Genomic DNA, 22610 nt, shown 5'->3' on the forward strand with positions numbered 1-22610 from the left:
ATTTTGTTTTTTTATAAATAATGCTTTTGGTGTTGTATCTCAGAACTCTTTGCCTAACTTAAGATTGCAAAGATTTCCTTTTTCTTTTTTTTTTTTTTTTTTGAGACAGAGTCTCAAGCTGTCACCCTCGGAAGAGTGCTGTGGCGTCACAGCTCACAGCAACCTCCAACTCTTGGGCTTACGCCATTCTCTTGCCTCAATCTCCCAAGTAGCTGGGCCTACAGGCACCTACCACAGTGCCCAGCTATTTTTTGGTTGTAGTTGTCATTGCTGTTTGGCAGACCAGGGCTGGATTCGAACCCACCAGCTCCGGTGTATATGGCTGGAGCCCTAACTGCTTGAGCTATAAACACTGAGCCAAGATTGCAAAGATTTTATTCTGTGGTTTTGTCTAAAAGTTTTATAGCTTTATATTTTATACTTAGGTCTATGATCTGTTTTGCATTAACTTTTGTGTATAGTGTGAGGACTAGATTAAGTCTCATTTGTTGCCTTTGGATATACAATTTTTCCAACCCCATTGTTGAAAAGACTGTCTTTTTCACTTTTGTCAAAAATCAGCTGACTATACTTATGTGGATCTGTTTCTGGACTCTAGTCTCTCTTTTGCTTTGATCTATGTCGGAGGTCAGAAACCTTTTCTGTAAAGGACCAAATAGAAAATATTTTATGTTTTTTAGGCAAAATTTGGACAAAGTAAAAGATAATATTTAGGTAATAACAAAAGAAAACACAAATTTTTATAATGTTTTTATAAAATTCAAAATATAATTAAGCACTATATATGCATATATATACACATATATATATTTATATATGTGTGTGTGTGTGTGTGTATATATATATATATATATAGTTTTTGTTTTTTTGGCTGGGGCTGGGTTTAAACCTGCCACCTCTGGTATATGGGGCTAGTTCCCTACTCCTTTGAGCCACAAGCACTGCCCACAATATTTTGTTACACAGGTGGTCTACTGGTAAGAAGAATGGAATTCTTTCTTGGGAGAAGAAATTGTGTTCAAAAGTTGGTGTTTCCGCCCAGTAAAATCAATTACAAGTATTCATCTACAAGTTCATATCTGTAATTAAATTGTACATATTTTATTTTTGAAAAATGTCTTTTCACCTAGGTGATACATGTACCAATGGAAACCCTGCAATTTGTAGAAGGCCAAAATCACTGCAGAGCAGTAACAGTTGCTACATACAATCTCTGGCATAGCTGCTATGTCTCTGTTTTAGCACAAAAGACACCATAGGCAATATGTAAACAAATGAGTATGACCTGTGTTGCAATAGAGCATTATTTGTGATCACTGAAATTTGAATTTCATATAATTTTCACTTATCACAAAATATTCTGCTTTTGATTTTTTTTCATTTAAAAATATAAAAAGCATCCTTAGCTTCAGATACAAAAACAAGTATAAGCTAGATTTGACCTATAGGCTATAATTTACTTACCTACCTTCTCTCTTCTGCCTCTCCTCATCCATAAGTGTTTTGTAGTTTTTCCTAGAATTTAGATTTTACACATATTTGATTAGATTTATATAGCTAGGTATTTCATGTGTGTTGGTAAGAGCTGTCTTTTTAAAACGCAAATTGGATTATATTGTTTCCCATGTTCAAAACCCTTCAGTGGTTTCCCAGTGCTCTTAGGATAAACTGTATAATCGTTAAAAGACTAAAAGGCCCTGGGTGACTTGGCCCCTGCTCTCCTTTTCAGCTTAATTTTATGCTATTCTTCCCCCCTACCTCATAAGTTTCAAGTCTTAGACTAATAGGAAATGGTTTTATCAACAAAGGGATATAACTTTTAGAGTATCTGAAAGAATAAATAAATGTTTTCAAACACTCAAAGAACTTTTTTTTTGAGACAGAGTCTCACTTTGTTGCCCTCTGTAGAGTGCTGTAGCATCATAGCTCACAGAAACCTCAAACTCTTGAGCTCAAGCAATCCTCTTGCCTCAGGTGGAACTACAGGCACCTGCCACAATGTCTGACTATTTTTTCTGTTTTTGGTAGACATAGGGTCTTGCTCTTGCTCAAACTGATCTTGAACTCTTGAGCTCAAACAATATACCTCACCTTCTCAGAGTGCTAGGATTACAGGGGTGAACCACCACACCAGCCTTCAAAGAATGTATTTTAACCTTATTGGGTCAGTGACCTCTCTCTGTGAACTTCTGTGGTCCTAACATCTGTACTTCTTCCACTAAGGCAGAGTGCTTTGTAAGTATTGTTTATGAGGGACTTTACTTTGTATATATTAAAGAAAATATTTTCATTGCATAAAAACATTAAAAGTTGGCCAAAAGGCTGGATTTCTGACCAAAGTAAGGATTCTGTCACTGTTATTGTACATGAATAAAGTTAAACTTTCCAGCTATTAAAATAGTTCTTACATAAGCTTACTACCAACTTTATTACAATATGGAAAGTAAAAACATAGGACTTGTAGTGGTGTTCTGTGGGAAGGTCTGCAGCTATGTGCCTAAGATAAGGGAGAGTGCCACAAGATTTATTGTTTTAAATAAACCTTGAAACCAGCAAATTTGATCAACTAACATTTATTCAGCTCCTTATGCTAGACATACAGACATGCATAAGATATACCTCTTGCCATAAAGGAGCTCAAAAACTAGTGGGGAAACAGATAACTAAAAATGAAAGCACTTGTTCAAGGAGGTATGTCTAAAGGATTTGCTGGTACCCATGAGGAATGAGCACCAGGGGATTTAGAGTATGATGAGACTAGTTGATTTTCAAGACTCAAGACTAGAAGGAAAGGAAGAACCATATTATGAAATGTGAAGCTTGGATTCCATTATCAGAGGTTCTAACACCTCATTACATATACTCCAGAAAACTTGTTAAAAATTCAGATTCCTGGATTCTTCCCCCAAAGATTGACTAGGCAGGTCTAAAGTTGTTCCCCAGGTGGCTCTTATTTAGCTAGCAATCCCCAGGCTGCATATTGACATTTAAAAGCCAATACATTAGGTAAGAGCAAAGGAATAGTTTTTAAGCTCATTAATAAGAAATCGTATTAACATTTTAAAAAGTTAAATCTGGGGTGGTGCCTATGGTTCAGTGGATAGGTCCCATATACCGAGGGTGGCAGGTTCAAACCCAGCCCCAGCCAGCTAAAACAGCAGTGGCAACTGCAACAAAAAAATTGCCGGGCGTTGTGGCAGTCGCCTATAGTACCAGCTAGCTACTCAGGAGGCTGAGGCAAGAGAATCGCTTAAGCCCAAGAGTTGGAGGTTGCTGTGAGCTGTGACATCATGGTACTCTACCAAGGGTAACAGAGTGAGACTCTGTCTCAAAAAAAAAAAAAAAAAGTTAAATCTGGTAGAGGTATAGAACAGTGGAATCACCTAAGAATCGCATTAAAATACAAATTCTGATGTAATAGGTCTGGGGTTGGACCTAAGATAAGTGAAGTTTCTAACAAGTTATCTTTATCTGAGAAACACACTTTGAGTAGCAAAGATATAGAGGATGGATTGGAATGGAACTGAGACCTTAGGCATAGATAACACTTTTCAACCATTGCAGTAAGTAATCTAAGTAAGAGATAGTGAGTATTTGAACTAGTAGCAATATCTAGTATTGGCAGGAATGGTTTCTAGTGAAATGTAATGAGATAAAATTGACAAAACCAACTTAGGGAGTTAGTAAGATTTGGAGTTAGAAGTAGGGGGAGAGGTGTCAAGAATGATCTTTAGATTGAGATTAGCTATCTAGGTAGATGGTGATGGCATTAAAATATAGGATAAGGAAAATTAAGAAGGTGGCCTGTGGTGTGGAGGAGAGCTGGCTAGAGGAGATAAGTTTCTGGGAGTTAAAAGGGGGCTAGCCAGAGGATTCATTTTGAATGCATTGAGTTTAAGGAGTCTATGAGATATCTAAAATTTCAAGGGTAGGTGGAAGAAGAGGAACTTACAGTGGCCTAAGAAGCATTAGAGAGATTGGTTGATAACAAAAAGAGCAATATCAAAGGCATTTCCAGGAAGGGAAGGTCACAGTATCATTGCCACAGAGATAGCAAGCTGAGGATTATATATGGTTTGGTAAGAGTGCATAAAATTAAGGTTAAAGGGCTAACTTTCCAAGGTGCTGATTGGTTAAAGGGAAATTATGAAGTATCCAAATTAGGTTATCTCTCAGTCTTTTAATTTAAGGAAAAGTTTGGGAATAAAGCTAGTTTTTTCAAGTCACTCATAATGGTAAACTTCATAGTAACTTTTCATTCAGATTTTTTTTCTCTTCTTTTCCCCCTACAGGTTGATCATACTTAGAAGAGCTGCTATAAACACACAGGGGAGGTGAAAATTAATGGATGGAAATTTTGTCATGCACTGAAAGAAAAGCATTGTCTGTGAAGTTCTATTTTTAAAAATGTCTGCGTGTAACACCTTTACTGAACACGTTTGGAAACCTGGTGAATGCAAGAATTGCTTTAAACCTAAAAGTTTGCACCAGCTTCCCCCAGATTCTGAGAAGGCACCCATCACCCATGGCAATGTGAAAACTAATGCCAATCACAGTAACAACCACCGCATCAGGAACACCGGAAATTTCCGGCCTCCTGTGGCTAAAAAACCCACTATAGCTGTGAAACCCACTATGATGGTGGCAGATGGACAAAGTGTATGTGGTGAGCTTAGCATCCAAGAACACTGTGAGAACAAACCTGTCATCATAGGGTGGAACCGAAACAGAACTGCTTTGACTCAGAAACCACTCAACAATAATAATGAAGATGATGTTGAAGGATTTAGCCATGTTCCTAAGCTTTATGGCAATAATGATAGTGCAAAGAAGATATCAAATAACAATAATGGACTAACTGAAGTGTTAAAGGAGATAGCAGGCTTGGATACCACCCCTCAGATAAGAGAAAATGAAACAAACTCCAGGGAAACATTCCTAGGAAGAATAAATGATTGCTATAAACGATCACTGGAAAGAAAGCTTCCACCAAGTTGCATGATAGGCGGGATAAAAGATACTCAGGGCAAGCATGTTATTCTCAGTGGGAGCACAGAAGTGATCAGTAATGAAGGGGGCAGGTTCTGTTACCCAGAGTTTTCTAGTGGCGAGGAGAGTGAGGAGGATGTACTTTTCAGTAACATGGAGGAGGAGCATGAGAGCTGGGATGAGAGTGATGAAGAGCTATTGGCCATGGAGATTCGCATGAGAGGACAACCTCGCTTTGCCAACTTTAGGGCAAACACTTTGTCTCCTGTTCGATTCTTTGTGGACAAAAAGTGGAATACCGTCCCCCTGAGAAATAAATCTCTGCAGAGAATCTGTGCTGTAGACTATGATGACAGCTATGATGAAATCCTAAACGGTTATGAGGACAATTCTGTGGTCTCTTATGGACAAGGAAGCATTCAGAGCATGATGTCATCTGACTCTACATCACCAGACTCTTCTTTAACAGAAGAGTCACGTTCTGAGACAGCCAGTAGTTTATCCCAGAAGATTTGCAATGGGGGGATGCCTCCTGGCAACCCAGGAGATTCTAAGGACAAGAAGGAGGTTGAGCCCAATTATGAAAGTCTCTCTAGTAATCAGGAGAAGGACTCATCACAAGCGTCCAAAAACTCAGTAAAAGTTCCAGAGACACACAAAGCAGTCCTTGCTCTCCGATTAGAAGAAAAGGATGGCAAAATTGCTGTACAAACTGAGAAGCAGGAAAGTAAAACGTCTACAGATATTGCTGGACAAGCAGTAACCATAAACCTCATCCCTGTAGAAGAGCAAGCAAAGCCCTACCGAGTTGTGAATCTGGAACAGCCATTGTGCAAACCATATACTGTCGTGGATGTGTCAGCAGCCATGGCCAGTGAGCACCTTGAAGGCCCTGTTAACAGCCCCAGAACAAAAAGCTCATCTTCTACTCCAAACTCTCCAGTGACATCACCTGCACTGACTCCAGGACAAATAAGTGCCCATTTCCAAAAATCTAGCGCAATCCGATACCAGGAAGTATGGACTTCTAGCACCAGTCCACGACAAAAGATACCTAAAGTGGAATTAATTACTGGTAAAACTGGACCAAATGTCCCTCCAAGAAAAAACTGTCACAAATCAGCACCTACTTCACCCACAGCCACAAATATTTCCTCCAAAACCATTCCCGTTAAGTCACCTAATTTGTCTGAAATAAAATTTAATAGTTACAACAATGCTGGTATGCCGCCTTTTCCAATTATCATTCATGATGAGCCGACTTATGCTCGGAGTTCCAAAAATGCTATTAAAGTTCCCATTGTTATCAATCCAAATGCATATGACAATCTAGCCATCTACAAAAGTTTCCTGGGAACAAGTGGAGAACTCTCGGTGAAGGAGAAAACCACAAGTATAATAAGTCATACTTACGAAGAAATAGAAACTGAAAGCAAAGTGTCTGATAACACCCCTAGCAAACCCACTGAATGTCCCCAAGCTAAAGGGGTTTCAAATAGCACAGAGCGGAAAAGGGGCTCAGTGGCACAGAAAGTTCAAGAGTTCAACAACTGTCTCAACAGAAGTCAGTCTTCACCACAGAGAAGCTATGGTTCCAGCCACAGCTCCCCAGCAAAGATGCAGAAAACCACTCAAGAGCCTATGGCCAAAACAGATAGCAGTCAGGAGTCTCAGATGGTGGGAAGTGGTGGCAGCAGCAGCACCAGGGAGAAAGCAAGCACAGTGCTTTCTCAGATTGTGGCTTCCATCCAGCCCCCACAATCTCCTCCAGAAACACCTCTCTCTGGCCCTAAAGTCTGCAGCGTGGAAGAACTTTATGCTGTTCCTCCAGATGCCGATGCTGCTAAAAGTACACCGAAGAGTACACCAGTTCGGCCCAAATCTCTCTTCACATCTCAGTCTAGTGGTGAGGCTGAAGTACCTCAGACCACAGAAAGTCCCACTCCCAAAGTACAGAAAGATCCATTCACAAAGCCAGTCACATCCCCTCCCTCTAAATTGGTGACTGGCCTCCAAAGTGAGACACCACCTCCCTTTCCCCCACCACGCTCTACCTCCTCCCCTTACCATGCAGGGAACCTTCTGCAGAAGCATTTCACCAACTGGACCAAGCCAGCCAGCCCTGCCAGATCAACGGAAGCTGAATCAGTTTTGCATTCTGAAGGAAGCAGGCGTGCAGCTGATGCTAAGCCTAAGCGATGGATATCATTTAAAAGCTTCTTCCGCCGTCGGAAAACAGATGAAGAGGATGACAAAGAGAAAGAGCGGGAGAAAGGGAAACTGGTGGGCCTGGATGGCACAGTCATCCACATGCTGCCTCCTCCTCCAGTTCAGCGGCATCACTGGTTCACAGAGGCAAAAGGAGAGTCCAGTGAGAAACCAGCCATTGTCTTCATGTACAGGTGTGACCCTGCCCAAAGCCAGCTCAATGTGGATCAGAGCAAGGCTGGAGCAGACCAGGCAACAGTCGTGGAGAAGGATAGAACAGAGAGTACATTACTGCAGGATTCAGAGAAGAAGAAAAGGAGCCATTCTTCTCCATCACAGATTACTAAAAATATTCTCAGGTATGTAAAATAGACTGGCAGCATATAGGAATTGTTTAAAATATATTTTCAGATGCTAAGTTTTTTATATATTTAAGGATTACATAAGAGCCATGTTTGTAAGTAGCACTCTGTGGCTATCATCTATCTTTATAACTTCATTCCAAGATTAGAATAGTATTAAAGTGATCTTACTGCACTGAACAAGGTTTATAGCCCTGGATCTTTGGCTAAAGAAGCCTCTGGTGAGTGCAGAAGGGCTTTCACTTAGAAAAGCAAATCTGTAACACCTTAATAGCAATAAACAATATGTTGTTTTGAAATGCTGTAATAACATGAGGAAGAAACAAGACCAAATGAATGAATGTTCTTTCCCACATTATAAATGAAATAACATTTCTTCTCTGTAAATGAAATAAAACTCTTCAATCATCCCTTCTTGGCTTTTACCAAGATGTTTATGTCTATATGTATTACTTATTTTAAAGGAATATCCAGTTTTTTATTGCTGTCTTTTTCTGTCCTCCTTCTAAGTGTTCTGGAAAAAATAAGCAAGGAGCACACAGTTTATAGTTATTTAACATGGAAGTGAAATAGTAGAAGTTGGTTGTTGAGATTGAGATCCAGCATTCTAATCCTCAGTTCAGCTAGGGAGATTATGTACTCACATCAAAACTAATATTCTCTAGACATTAGTTTTCTTTAACACCTTAATAAGCATTTACTGGTCACTTACTCTGGGTAAAGCATATGACAAATATTTATCTCAGATCCTTATAAAACCTTATACATTGGCTGTATTCTTCAGATGAGGAAACTGAAAATTACAGACATTAACAATTGGCTATAGCCACAAAGCTAGTACTTGTTAGAGCTGGAATTCAAACCCTAATTTGTATTCTTCCTATAATATTGCATTGTTAATGAACACTAGATCAAACAAAATTGCTATAATTTCACTTGTAATGATTCATGTAAGCATTTGTGTTTAGGAAGGCTAAGTTCTTTCTCATTTGTATTATAAATAAAATTAATTAACTACCAATAAAAACTAGGAACTTTTCTTATCAAAGTTTGTGACGAATAAGATGATGTCCTTATATTTCCTGTCCTTTTTATTTTTAAACAAGATACGACCTGAGACCTCAATTTGATTCTGAGTCCTTCTCCCTCCTGATTTACAATAAACCTTCTCTACCTGGCCCGGCCACTTCTCTCAAGAACATGGCAATTCTGATGGGGCAAATTCTCTCACCAGTTTTTCTTCAGAAAAGTATAATAAAAAACAAAGTGAACACTTACTGCCTTCACTTTTCCTAGAAAAAATGCTAGGAAGTTTTATATATATATTCTTTACTAAAATAAGCTTTTTACATACCTCCAAATTAATTGTTAAAATATAAGCAAGTCCCTGTTTTCCTTAAATCCATGTAACAGTAAAGCAACTAGAATAGTGGTAATATATTCATAGAAAAAGAGTAGGCTAGTCATTGGTAGTTGAATGTTATATTCCATGGTAATGTACTCAGTGACAGAATGTTGTACTCCAGTAGTAATAAAATGCATGTACTGCAGATTACTGTTTTATTTAGAAAAGAGGCAATTTAAATAGCGCTTGGTTGGAGTTACCTAGGAGGGAATGGCAGACAGTTTTTATAGTTCAATAAATGCCTTTACCTAATTAAGTATGGCTGTGGTGTATTTATCCCCATGCTGGAAGGTAGAACCAAGAAATTATTCCGCCTCTTTTCTGTGGAATGAAACTCTCTCCTTTGGCTGCATACCACTATATGTTAGCTTAAGGGAAGCCCACCCCTGGCACCCCTGGGCATGGCAGACCCCTTACTATACTGCTTATATTTTCACAGATTTGTTTATTCCTAGGCCAGTCATAGCTTCTAAAAGTTATTAATTTTTTTATATGTAAGTTCGTGAATCCAAACAGCACAGTTGATTTGCTTCATTGGTTCTCACATTTGACCATTTTGTGATCAACATAGGGCTGTTAAAACACAAATTGTTAGACCCCACCCCAGAGTTTCTAATTCAGGAAGTTCAAGGTAGGGACTGATAATTCACAATTCCAACAAGTTCCCAGCAGGGCTGATGCTGCTGATCCTCAGGCTACACTTCAGTACAACTGGTCTCAGCCAAAAATCCATTCTGTTGTCTAAGAAAGCTGTGATTGAAGTATTAAGTTTTTCTTTGAAACACATTAGGACTAGGTAGAAAAAGAGGTATTCAATAATGTTTTTAACTATTTGAAAAGTTTAAATTTTAAACTTTAAAACATGAATACACATACATACCATTTGCATTTTTAATAATTACCTCATTTACTTGGATATACCATTGGTATTTACTTGAAGCAACTTTGAAAGGAAAAACATTACTATCAAATGTCAACATTTGTGTTTCTGGCTTCATAGCAGTGTGATCATTAAATTACCATCCCACGGCTGGGAACACATGCTGAATGAAATGAAAATAGTTTTTCTATAAGCAAATGAAGATTTCAAACCTAAGCTGTATATGAAGAATGAAGAAAGAAAAAATACTGTACTGAAGCCCAGACCTCAGGCTCTGAAAGGTGCAGGACTTTATAAAGCCTTTTATAATGGGATTAGTTACTAAGTTCATTTATTTGACTGTTCTGAAGATACAAATTGAATATTTTAACTGGGCCATAGGCCCTGGAACAAATAGGATGAAAGATTATGCTGAAACAATAAAGGGCCTTGGTTTGACTTCAGTTTTAGTTTTCAGTGCTGTAATGATACCTATTACATGGAATTAATTTGAAAATTAAATTACAAAACATATAAAAAACTTAGCACAGGGTCTGGCACATACTGGGTACTTTAAAATGTTAGTAGCTCCTCTTCCCCTCAGTGTGATAGATTTTAAAACAATGTGCAGAATCAGAACCACAAAAGACAGAGTAATTAAATAAATCAGCTTAACACAAACTTCTCAAGAATGAAATACAAAGTAGATCTTTTTTTTTTTTTTTTTAATCTCAGATTGATGTGAGGGCACAAACAACTAGTTTACAATGTTTGTATTTGTTAGGTAGAGTCCTTCTTCTAGTTGGGTCCCTCACCCAAGAGATTTCCATATACACTTACATTGTGCCCACTAAGTGGGACCACGCCAATCCCTCTCCCTCTTCCCCAAACCAGATCTTAAAAGATAAAAAGGATTTTGCCAGCTGGTTGGAAAAGACAGGAACAATATATGCAGACTCACAGAGATGAGAATGATGGAGAATAGAAACAGGACATGTGGCTAGTCTGAAAGATAATGATTGTTCAGTGCATGCAATTTTGCATTTACAGGGGGAACTAGAATGGTAGTTACTGGAGGCTAGGATTGGGGTGGGCAGAGAATGAGGACATGTTGGTCAAAGGGTACAAAATTTCAGTTAGAAAGGAGAAGTAAGTTTTAGTGATCTATTGTACAGCATGTGACTGTAATTAAAAGTAGTACATTACATATTTCAAAATTGCTAAAAGAATAGATTTTAAATTTCTCAATAAGTAGATGAGGTGATGGATATGTTAGCTTTTTTTTTTTTTTTTTTTGCAATTTTTGGCCAGGGCTGGGTTTGAACACACCACCTCCAGCATATGGGGCTGGCACCCTACTCCTTTGAGCCACAGGTACCGCCCGGATATGTTAGCTTTTTTTATTCTTTCTACAATATATACATATCTGAAAATATCACATTGTACCCCATAAATAGAATTACTTGTCATTTGAAATTTTTTTTTAATTTAATTTAAAAAATACACAAATGGCTCTTAAAGTATGGACAACGTAAGGTCAAATAGTGATCATGCAAAGTTCACTGTTTTCATAATTATAGTAAGAGAGTTGTCTTTTTTTACTGTGTTTTGCACTGATGGTGCAGAATAATCAGAAGTGGGTGAAACTTAGCACAAATCAAAACCCTGGTACCATATTATAGTAGGAATTTTTTTAAAAAATCCAATTCACTTTAGTATGTCCTTGGAATTTTTATTAAATCTCAATCCTTGAGTGCTTGTGTTTTGTTTTTTTTTAATTCTCTATGATAAAGTGAGAAGTACACATAGAGTACTTCTCCTGCATGCCGAAGTATGATGGTTATCTCAAAGAAAAACACTTGTGAAATAGTTTGAGTTACAAAGTTTGAGCTAGCCCTCTCTTTCATAGGCTACCTCCAAAGAACAACTAACAGACCAGTTGGGGTTATTCAACCTTGAGTGTTTGGCAGATAATTTCTTAAGAATGAACATAGCAAACCTATTAGTTCAAGGAAAACAAGCAACTGTATTTGTTGTCAGTGATAAAAATTCATGCTTTTGAGCAAAAGTAAGAATTTTTTAATAAGAATTTTTTTAAACTTGTGTTTTCCACCAGGACCTTGACAGTTTCCTAAACACTTAAACGTTTTTCTAATGAGATTGTTGGTGGAATTAACATGAGTTTTTAAAAATATTATATAATGAAATATGTTAACATTTGGAGAATCTGCATACCTCAGTCATTTCCAAATAGCCTGATGCATGGACAGAATTGTGAAATGAGGTCCATTTATAGTTAGACTAAGGGGTTTTAATGTAACTCAATACAAAACATTTGTTGGTAATGGTTTCAGATTCCATTGCAACTAACTTTTAAGAAACCACCACTTAGCAATTTCTGATGTAGTGCCACAGAAGAATATCCACAGTTATCTAAAAAGCTATTAAAATACTCTCCCCCTTTTACCTATAAATCTGGATAAGACTAAATTTTCATATTTTTTAATCAAAGCAACATATCACAGCAGATTGAATACAGAAGCAAATATAAGACTTAGGGTGTCCTCAATTAAGACAGATATTAAAGAGATTTGAAAAAAATATTTAGGTTAATATTTAAAGGGTTTTTGTTTTTTTAATTAAAAATTTTAATTGACATAACAGTTGTACATATTATGGGGTCCATAGTGATAGATATATGTATATATCGGGTACATAGTAATGTGATATGTATAGTGATCAGATCAGTGTCATTAGCATATCTCAAACATTTGTCGTTTCTTTATATTGGGACCATTTAATATTCTCCTTCTAGCTATTTGAAACTATGTATTATTGTTAACTGTAGTCATCCTATAGTGCTACAGAACCCTAAAATTTATTCCTCTTGTCTAGCTGTAATTTTATATTCTTTAACAAATCTCTACCTCTTTCCTGCTAACCTTCCCAGCCTCTAGTTTCCTGTGTTTGACTTTTTACTTCTATGAGATCAACTTTTTTTTAGCTTCCATATAGGAGTGTGAGAACATGGTGATATTCAACTTTATATTCCCATTATACTTCACTTATATAATGTCTTCCAGTTCTATAAATGTTGCCAAGAAAAAATGGGTTTTTTCTAAAAGAACTAGTAATTATATATGGAAATAGATAAAAGCCACACAAACAAGAGCCCTTGTAGTTCTCAATTTCTAATTTCTCTCTTTCAGAGGCCACCTCTGAAGAACAACTAATTGTAAAGTTTCAGAAGCACTGAAACAGGCTGTGTTTTTAAACAGAAAAGTAACATGATTTTTACTTTTTGGAGGCAGACTCTCACTTTGTCACTCTGGGTAGAGTGCTGGGGTGCCATCACCAAGAGTCAGCAACCTCAGACTCGGATTTAAGTGAATCCTCTTGCCTCAGCCTCCTGAGTAGCTGGGACTACAGACACCTGCCATGACACCCAGCTAGTTTTTCTATTTTTAGTAGAGTTGGGGTCTCACTCATGCTCAGGCTAGTCTCAAACTCCTGAGCTCAAATGTTCCACCCACTTTAGCCTCTCAGAGTGCTAGGATTACAGACATGAGCCATTGCTCCTGGCTGATTTTTTTAATTTGTTTCTTTTAAAAAGACCTTTTCTGGCAGTAGTATTTAAAAGAAGATGAGATACCAGAGGATCAGATTTTAGTTCAGGAATATATATGTAGGCAGCATTTCTATCTGGCTAGTTTGGATTAAGAAAAATTAATTTGGAACCAGGCATGATGTATGGCTTACACTTGTAATCCTAGAATTCTGGGAGGCCAAAGTAGGAGGGTACTTGAGGCCAGGAGTTGAAGACCAGTCTGAGCAAGAGTAAGACCTCCCCATCTCTACAAAATGATAGGAAAATTAGTCAAGCATGGTGACACATACCTGTAGACCTGACTACTTGGAAGGTTGAGGCAGGAGTATTACTTGAGTCCAGGAGGTTGAGGTGCAATGAACTATTGCATCTACACTCTAGCCCTGAAGACAGAAGATTCTGTCTCAAAAAAAGAGAGAGAGAGAAATTAATTTGATAGTCTTGTCTGTGACCAGTTGGGATTTCTCAGCTGTCATTTTAGACTGATACCTACCTGCCTACCATCTCTGTAACTCTTTGGGGTCCATGACATGGGGAATAAACATTGTATAGTGAGAAAAATGCCAGCACTAGAGGCAAAGATTTGAATTCTGATTTTACTACTGAGAAGTTCTGATTGTTGACTTAATCTCTCTGAGCCGAAGAGAGAATAGGAATACAATAGGAATAATAATACCTTATAGAGATATTTTGAGGACTACATAGATAATATTTGAAGAGAACTTAGCATAATATTTAGCAATCGGAGTTGACCTATACAAAATTATTCTTAGAGGACAAAAATTTAAGATTATCCTTGCTTAATATCTTGCCCCTGCTTAATATCTAAGAATATTAAGGGATATTAGTCTTAATATTCTGAGAATAACCACATGCTCTTTCTTAAATGTAAATTTATTCATACTTCCACACTGAAGAAGGCCCTATATATGTGGCATCTGTCTTGCCCTCTTGGGTTCAATCTTACCATCTTGTTCATGAACCTCCAGTTATTCTGGCTTCATTTCCTTCTGAGTGCCTTGTTTATATGTTGACCTTGGAATCAGTACTACAGGATTACCTTTTAATTGAAACTCTTAAAATCGGCCCCTTTTCTTTCCATTTTAAGTTTTCATTATAGAAAAATGTGAAAAAAGAAAAAAAAGCAGATTAGACATCAGAATCCACCATTTACCACAGAAACCACACTTAAACAATTGTCAATTTATTATTAATTTATTTCATTTATAGATATTTCATTTTCTTCAAAAGATAAGCTTCCCTCCCCCCATCATAAAAGTATACAAAAAAAGGTTCTTTAAAGCCCTAATGGTTAATCCCTGGCTAAGCATCATATGGTATCAAAATTTTAAATATTAATATTCTGATGACTCCAGTTACTTCATCCTGGACCTCTCCATCATGATTCGCATGAACTTTCCACTTGATATCTCCACTTCAAATAAACATTTCAAATGAAACATATCCAAAACAGAGCTCTTAATTTTTCCCTGCAAATTCATTCCATCATATGTCTTCCCTTTTTGGTAAACAGCCACACGATCCATGCATGACTGAAGCTAGAAAACTGACTCCATCCTCGATTCTTCTCTTCCCCTAACGCCCTACTTAGAAAATATCAAGCCCTATTTATTCATCATCCAAAATATTAATATATTACAAATATATCTACTTTTCTCCATCTCTACTTCTACACCACCCTTGTCCAAACTACCATCACTTCTCATCTATTTACCAAAGTATTTTCCTTACTGATTTCTCTGCCTAATCTCTTGCCCCTTGTAATCGCGTCTCTTTAGAATAGCCAAATACTCCTTAAAATCCAAATCCCATTGTTTCACTATAGTGAAGGAAGTTCCTACACAATTTGGCCTCTGCCTACCTGTCTAACTTTCTGTCCCTCAAACAAGCCAAACGTCATTCTCCTTTAAGCCCTTTTTATCAGCTACTCTCTGGAATGCTTCCATCAGATCTTTGCATGGCTGGTCGCTTGTCATTCAGCTCTGAATTTAAATGTTAATCGTCTCAGAAAATTCTTCACTGACCTCCCAATGTAAAGAAACTCCCCGAGCACTGTCACTGTCCATCACATCATTCTTTATCTTAGATATATCCATGTTTATAACTTTTTTCTTCTCCTTCCTTCAGGGTTCAATTTCCTTCTTCTTGATATATACCCTTTTATGAGTCTTTTTCAGTAAACAGTGGTGGTAAACTCTTGTTATTAACTAAAATTATATTTGTTTTCATGTTTCACTGTCAAACTTAAGTTCCATGTCCAAATTATGTCCCTGAATATAAGAATGCCACCAAATACAAATTGCCCAGTTTAGGCACTTAGTCCCACCCTTGTATAAATAATTTTTTCATAATTAGTTAACAAGCTGTATTGCCAATCATATACTAATCCTTAAATTTCAGTTCAGCTGTGTGCAGCAGTGTGTGCTTCCAGTCATAGCTACCCAGGAAGCTGAGGCAGGAGGATTGCTAGAGCCTAGGAGTTTGAGTCTAGCCGAGGCAACATAGAAAGACTTCATCTCTTAAAGAAATAAATAAATAATTTTTATTTAAGATTATTTTTTCTAATAAGAAAAGTCTAATGATTAAGAAAATAACTATAGTACTCCTGGCAACGTTAAGAATATCATTCGCTCCTCGAATGGCCTCTGAAAATTTCTAATACTTAACAATCCTGGACATCATGCTCCCAATTAACAAAGACCCCCCCCCAACATGTATTCTAGAGTGCCATGTAAGTCTAGCTTCTTTAGGACTCCCAGAACCATCTCAGGAATCTAGCTGTGTATAGTACAGCTAGGATTTTGTGCAAACCCCAGCCAACTTCTGGTTTGAACAAGCAGATTAGATTGGGCATACTTTTTGATCTTCTCAGAGACCTGGTAGCTAAACTATACTCCTCAGCAACCCAGGAGTCAGTCCTGGTAGCCCTCTAATCTACTCCAGGGTTCAAGAGTAGGCAAACTATAGTCTCTGGTTCAAATCCAACCTGTCACCTGTTTTTGTAAATTGCAAAGTACAACTGGAAGATGGCTACTCTCATCTTTTACATGTCTGCGGCTGCTTTTGAGCTGCAACAATAGGGGTGAACAGTAGAAACCACAGGGTCCACAAACCCTAAATAAAATATTTACTCTCTGCCCTTTTACAGAAAAAAAATTGCTAACCCCTGGACTACGCTTAATATCAGATTTATCTGTAGATATCAAGCATGCTAGTGACCTATAGCCATTCCAATCAAACACTAGAAAGGTTTGACACTCACTAAAGTAACCAGAGTCTGCATGTCCTAATGTACATGTATGTATGTACAATACTATGAAAAATTAAAATCTCAACACTTCTTGGACTATGGTAAAATGTCATGTCTTTCTCTAGAAAATTCATCTGGAGGCTTGAATTGTTTTAATGCCTGTGCTTCAGTTATATCTAAACTTAGCTTGTCTCTGTGCTTTACTAAGAGAATCCTATCAAAGTCTTCTTTTCATTCTTTGGACCAAACTGGCCTCTAAAGATCAAATTCCTACTTCTCATAAAGGAAAAAATAATTGGAGACAGAAGCTGAAAATAGCTGCTTGCTCTCCTGATCACATAGATTTTTGCTCTAAAAAAACTTTTGTACTATCAGTATTTATAAAGATCACATCTACATTTGTGGACATATTGTTCCTAAAGTTTCGATGAGTTAATGAAGTCCTTACTGTTGAATATTTAAATAATCGTGTTTTAGAGAAAACTGATAAATATCTTCCTTCATCCTAGTCACAGAGTGATGCAGAATGGTTGAGTGTATATGCACCATGATGGGAGTGGTCTTCAGACAGCTTTATGTTTCTTTTCCTTTTGGGAGATGACATAACTCCAGAGAAGTAAACTGACTTACTTAGAGTCTCATAATGAAAATGTTTCAAAGCGAAGATTCAAACTGATAATTTCCCGTTTGTGTTAGCTTTGTTTGCTGTTCCCTGAGTTAAATACCAGTGCTTATTATGTAATTCTTAACAGTACTTTCATTCCCATTATCTCAGCTATTTCTGCAGTCTGGTACTTTACATTCTTCCTGGTTTGTAGGAAATCAAGACACTGAGGTTCACTGACATTCTCAGGGCCACTCTACAAGTAGATGGCAGAGCCCAGACTCTAATTTCAGAGACCATTAGTCTCCATAAATGGCTTTTGTTACACCATTGGTGGTGATTGTTGAGTCTTTTGGTGTCTGCCAGCCTGAGTACAGAAAGGCATGTTGTAACCAATAAGGGCTGCAGTGAGGTGTTCTGATTCATTGACCTGTCAAAATAGTCCTAAAGTACCTAGCACTGGCATAGTTATTCACTCTCTAAAAAGCACTTTGTGTGAATGTCCTAATTAATGCATACCCCTATAAATGTCACTACACCCATGTTACAGATAAATAATGAGAGACATAGCAGAATAGCATTGGTGGCAGAGTTGAAATTAAATTTGACTTTCTAATTTCTAGGCCTGCCTTCAGACCTCTAGGCCACAGTTTCGGTCAGTGATTATTTAACATGACTGCAATAGAGTATTGATTAAAGTTATCAGGTGATATTTAAAGGTATAATTCCAGAACCAGCAATTTATCCTCATATAGTACCTCTATAGTGATGATTTATTAATAGCAAAGCGAAAGGCTTACCTAAAAGCAACAAAGTGATGATAGCTATAACATGCTGATCAGCCCCCTACCCCCACTCCTAACTTTCAGAAGGTGGAATGTCCTCCTCAATCAGCTGATGGGCCTTTCTGTGCTGCTGGCATGTGACCAAAGCTCCACTCTGCCTCTGGGAAGGTATCCTGTTCCTCTGACTTCCCAGTGGAGAGAGAGTGCCCTAGCAACACTTACTTTCTACCCTGGAACCTAGCCCAATCCCAAACCCCATGGTGGTATGGGCAGAGATTCTGCTGGGAGTAGTGTGGATCCAGATCTTGGTGATATTTACTAATGCCTTGCTGTTCAGATGCTGGCTGTTTTTATTTAACACGGATTTACTGAGTGCTTGCTGTAATCCTCAGTCTCCTGCCAAGGGTGTTCTGAGAAGAAAGTGTCCTTATGGATAGTAAGATATCATGGGTAATAATGGGATTTGAATAATCTTTGAAGACAGGCTGAGTCTGGAATAAATGGGTTTATCTGAAGCCGTGTATCTCAGAAAGTTTGGGAAAAGGATGGAAACATGCATGGTAGCATCGTCATAAGGGGCTTTAGAGACCTGCAGGTAGAATCTGGAAGGCCACAAGGATCTACAGATGATGGGGAACAAAGGAAAGGTAAAACGAAAGTGGCATTTCAGGAAGAGCTCCCTGGAAGTGTAGGTAGAAAGTGTAGGCACTGTGGTTCCTCTTGTAGCAGCTTCTTCAGTCCCCACGGCCTTTTTTTTTCCTCATGTTTTTCTGTATACTATTTATTTTTTTTAATCAAATTTACTTTTTGAATGTTTCTTTTTTTTTTTTTATTGTTGGGGATTCGTTGAGAGTACAAACAACCAGGTTACATTGATTGCATTTGTTAGGTAAGGTTTCTCTTATTATTGTGCCCCACCCTCAAAAGACCCGTGTGTCACACACTGATACCAGATTTTTGATACTAAATTTCCAGGCTCTTGGTCTCGGCGGTTCAAAGAATGAAGCGATGGACCACAGGATAGGTTTTATTCAACAGGTATAAGTGTTACAGCTCTTATAACAAGCCAAACCTCTTTGTAGAGTAGGATTAGTAGTAAGATAGGTTTTATAATACGAGTGTTACAGCTCTTATAAAGGAGCAAACCTCCTTGCAAGTGTTTATAGCTCTTACAAAGGGGCAAACCCCCTTGTCAGTGTTTACAGCTCTTACAAAGGGGCAACCCCCCTTGTGAGTGTTTACAGCTCTTATAAAGGGGCAACCCCCCTGGTGAGTGTTTACAGCTCTTATAAAGGGGCAAATCTCATAGAGCAGGATACAAGTGTTACAGAGCCAAACCTCTTTGCTCTTCTCCTGAGATCTGCCCAAGTCTGTGCTCAGGGTCTCTGGCTTATATAGGGGCAGTTGTCCAATGAGCTTTTGGATCTTGAAAATAGACTAATCGTGAATAGGTTTTGAAAACGGACCAATCAGAGATGCACTGGAGGAATCGCTGGAAGTCCACGTGAGGAGACAGCATGGCGCCAGTGTCTTTCCCCGCATGTGTTCGGTTCTTTTGGCTACTGGAGCCTCTGTTGGGGGAGGGAAGCTCCCCCTTTTGCTCCAGGCCAGCAGGTCCTCTAGCGCCGCTCTACTGGAGCCTTTGGTGGGGGAGGGAAGCTCCCATCTGCTTACTCCAACCTGCCGGTTTCTCTGTCGGCTGCTGCCACCAAGACAGAGGAACTTGCTGAGCTGGCTGGGGCGCCACTTTTTCGGTATCAACACCATGACCCCCCCTTCCTCCTTCCCTCTCTCTGCTATCCTCTTCCGCCCACCTGCCACCATGTACTAGGTCATTAATTGTCCTCATATCAGAATTCAGTACATGGGATTCTTGCTTCTCCATTCTTGTAATACTTTATTAAGAATAATGTGTTCCACTTCCATCCAGGTTAATACAAAAGATATAGTCTCCATCTTTATTTGATGGTTGACTCGTATTCCATGGTATACATATAACACAGCTTGCTAATCCATTCCTGGGTTGGTGGGCATTTAGGCTGTTTCCACATTTTGGCGATTGTAAATTGAGCTGCCATAAACAGTCTAGTGCAAGTGTCCTTAAGGCAAAAGGATTTTTTTTCTGGATAGATGCCCAGTAAAGGGATTGCAGAATCAAATGGGAGGTCTAGTTTGAGTTCTTTGAGGGTTCTCCATACTTCCTTCCAGAAACGTTGTATGAGTTTGCAGTCCCACCAGCAGTATAAAAGCGTTCCCTTCTCTCCGCATCCCTGCTAGCATCTGTAGCTTTGAGATTTTGTAATGTGGGCCATTCTCACTGGGGTTAGATGATATATCAGGGTAGTTTTGATTTTCATTTCTCTAATAATTAGGGATGATGAGCAGTTTTTCATATGTTTGTTAGCCATTCGTCTGACCTCTTTAGAGAATGTTCTTCTCTCTTGCCCATTGATATAAGAGATTGTTGGCTCTTTTTATGTTGATTAATTTGAGTTCTCTGTAGATCCTAGTTATCAAGCTTTTGTCCGATTCAAAATATGCAAATATCCATTCCCATTGTGTAGGTTGGCTATTTGCTTTAGTTGTTGTCTCCTTAGCTGTATAGAAGCTTTTCAGTCTGATTAAGTCCCATTTGTTTATTTTTGTTGTTTCAATTGCCACGGAAGTCTTCTTCATAAACTCTTTCCCCAGGCTGATATCTTCAAGTGTTTTTCCCATGCTTTCTTAGAGGATTTTTACTGTTTCATGCCTTAAATTTAGGTCTTTTTATTCATCTTGAATCAATTTTTGTAAGTGGAGAAAGGTGCAGGTCCATTTTGATTCTTTTACATGTAGATATCCAGTTCTCCCAGCACCATTTATTGAATAGGGATTCTTTCCCCCAGGGCCTGCCTTTGGATAGGATAACTAAAACATTACTGCATATGGTTAAGACTTGACTTAGGCTGGTGTCACAAACATTTCATACTTTCAGAGTGGCCTTCAGCCATTCCAGGTTTCTAACAAAAATCATAAATGTCATACTTGTCCAAATCCTCATTTTCTACCATTTGGGGAATATATATAATTGTATTCTGAAAATGTACCTCATAAGCTTAAGAATGGTCCCAAAGTGACCACATTAAAAATGTGGACCCCCTTCCACATTTTTAATAGACTATTATGAATTTCTCATCTGTGACTATTTATTTTATTTTCTCTTTTATGCTTATATCACTTCTGAGGAATGATGCTCCTTTACTTAAAATTTTCCTACTCACTTTTCTCATCTTGCTCCTATACTCATTGCCCTATTCTTTCTGGGAGAGAAAGGCAATGAAAAATAGTTTCTCCAAGTATAGTTCTGGGACCAGCTGTGTCAGAATCACCTGGAGTGAATAAAGGCAGACTCCTAGGCATATCCCAAAGCATTATATCAACCCCGACAGCTGGGCGCTGAAAAGCTGCTGCTTTAACAAGCTCCCCGGGAAATTCTTAGGTATATTAAAGTTTGGTTTGGTAGCCATTGGCATATTTTAAAACATTGACTTTGAAGTTCCTGGGAATTGGGATTGAATCCTGCTTTTGCCACTTACTAGCTGTGACACCTAGGACTAGTTACTTGAGTTCTGCTTACCAGTTTTCTCATCTTTAAACTAAGAGGGAGTAAAATAATTGTAACTAAACAGATACGAAGGATAGACTCAAAGCTAAACTGCAGGGTTCAAATCTCAACTCCACTAGTTACTAGCTGTGTTATCTGAGGTGAGTAACCTTTCTGAACTAATTTTCTTCGTTTGCAAAACACAGATAATATCCTGCCTAATAGGATGTGTTGTGAGACTTAAATGAGTTTATAAAATTAAGGGATAAGAAAGGGAGACAAGATCCCCAACCCCACCCCAGGGCACAGTTGACAATGTCTGGAGACATTTTTGGTCGTTTTCAACTGAGGAAGCAAGAGGTGGTTCCCTAGCTGTGTGGATACCCCTTCACAACAAAGAGTTATCTGACCCAAAATATCGATAGTGTCTCTTTTGAGAAACATAGCTTAGAACAGGTACATAATAAGCACTATATAAGTTTTGGAAACTATTGTTTCTTGCTATTATGGGAATAATAAACCTAACTTGGAGCATTATTGTTAGAAGATAAATATTTAAGCACAATGGTTAGCGCTCAGTAAATGTAGAGGTAGTAGCAGTGATGATTATTAATAGGAAGCCATAAACACAGTCTATATCTATAAACACAGTCATTCTATAATAGCTCCCTTTTAAGGAGTTTTTGTGATGTAAATAATGACTTATTTGGTAGATTTGTTTAGAATTTTTCTAAAGTAGAATATAGCTATATCCTTTTCAAAGCATTTTTATGTCCTCATCTTCATAATCAAGCATTTATTGATGAGTCTGTATAACTGCTGAACTTTCCTGGTGGTTCTAGTGCAGTAGAAAGAACCCAGAGGTTAGAGTTAGGTAGTATTGGTTCTTATCCCAACTCTACCACCTAAGTGCCCATACAGTTTTAAGGAGTTGACT

At 38.1% G+C, this 22610-nt stretch overlaps 1 protein-coding gene across 3 annotated transcripts in view; it reads left to right on the forward strand.

Annotated features, from left to right (window-relative positions):
• PEAK1 (pseudopodium enriched atypical kinase 1) overlaps window positions 1-22610 on the forward strand; it is a 306357-nt gene that overhangs the window by 229101 nt on the left and 54646 nt on the right. For all 3 annotated transcript variants that reach the window (XM_023510010.1, XM_023510011.1, XM_003784540.3), the window contains one exon: window positions 4293-7556. In XM_023510010.1, the coding sequence (XP_023365778.1) occupies window positions 4408-7556 (3149 nt within the window). In that variant the 5' untranslated portion in view covers window positions 4293-4407. The remainder of the gene's footprint in view (window positions 1-4292; window positions 7557-22610) is intronic.

Source organism: Otolemur garnettii, unplaced genomic scaffold, assembly GCF_000181295.1.
Source record: "Otolemur garnettii isolate 467f Iridium unplaced genomic scaffold, OtoGar3 scaffold00011, whole genome shotgun sequence".
NCBI classification, from domain to species: domain Eukaryota; kingdom Metazoa; phylum Chordata; class Mammalia; order Primates; family Galagidae; genus Otolemur; species Otolemur garnettii.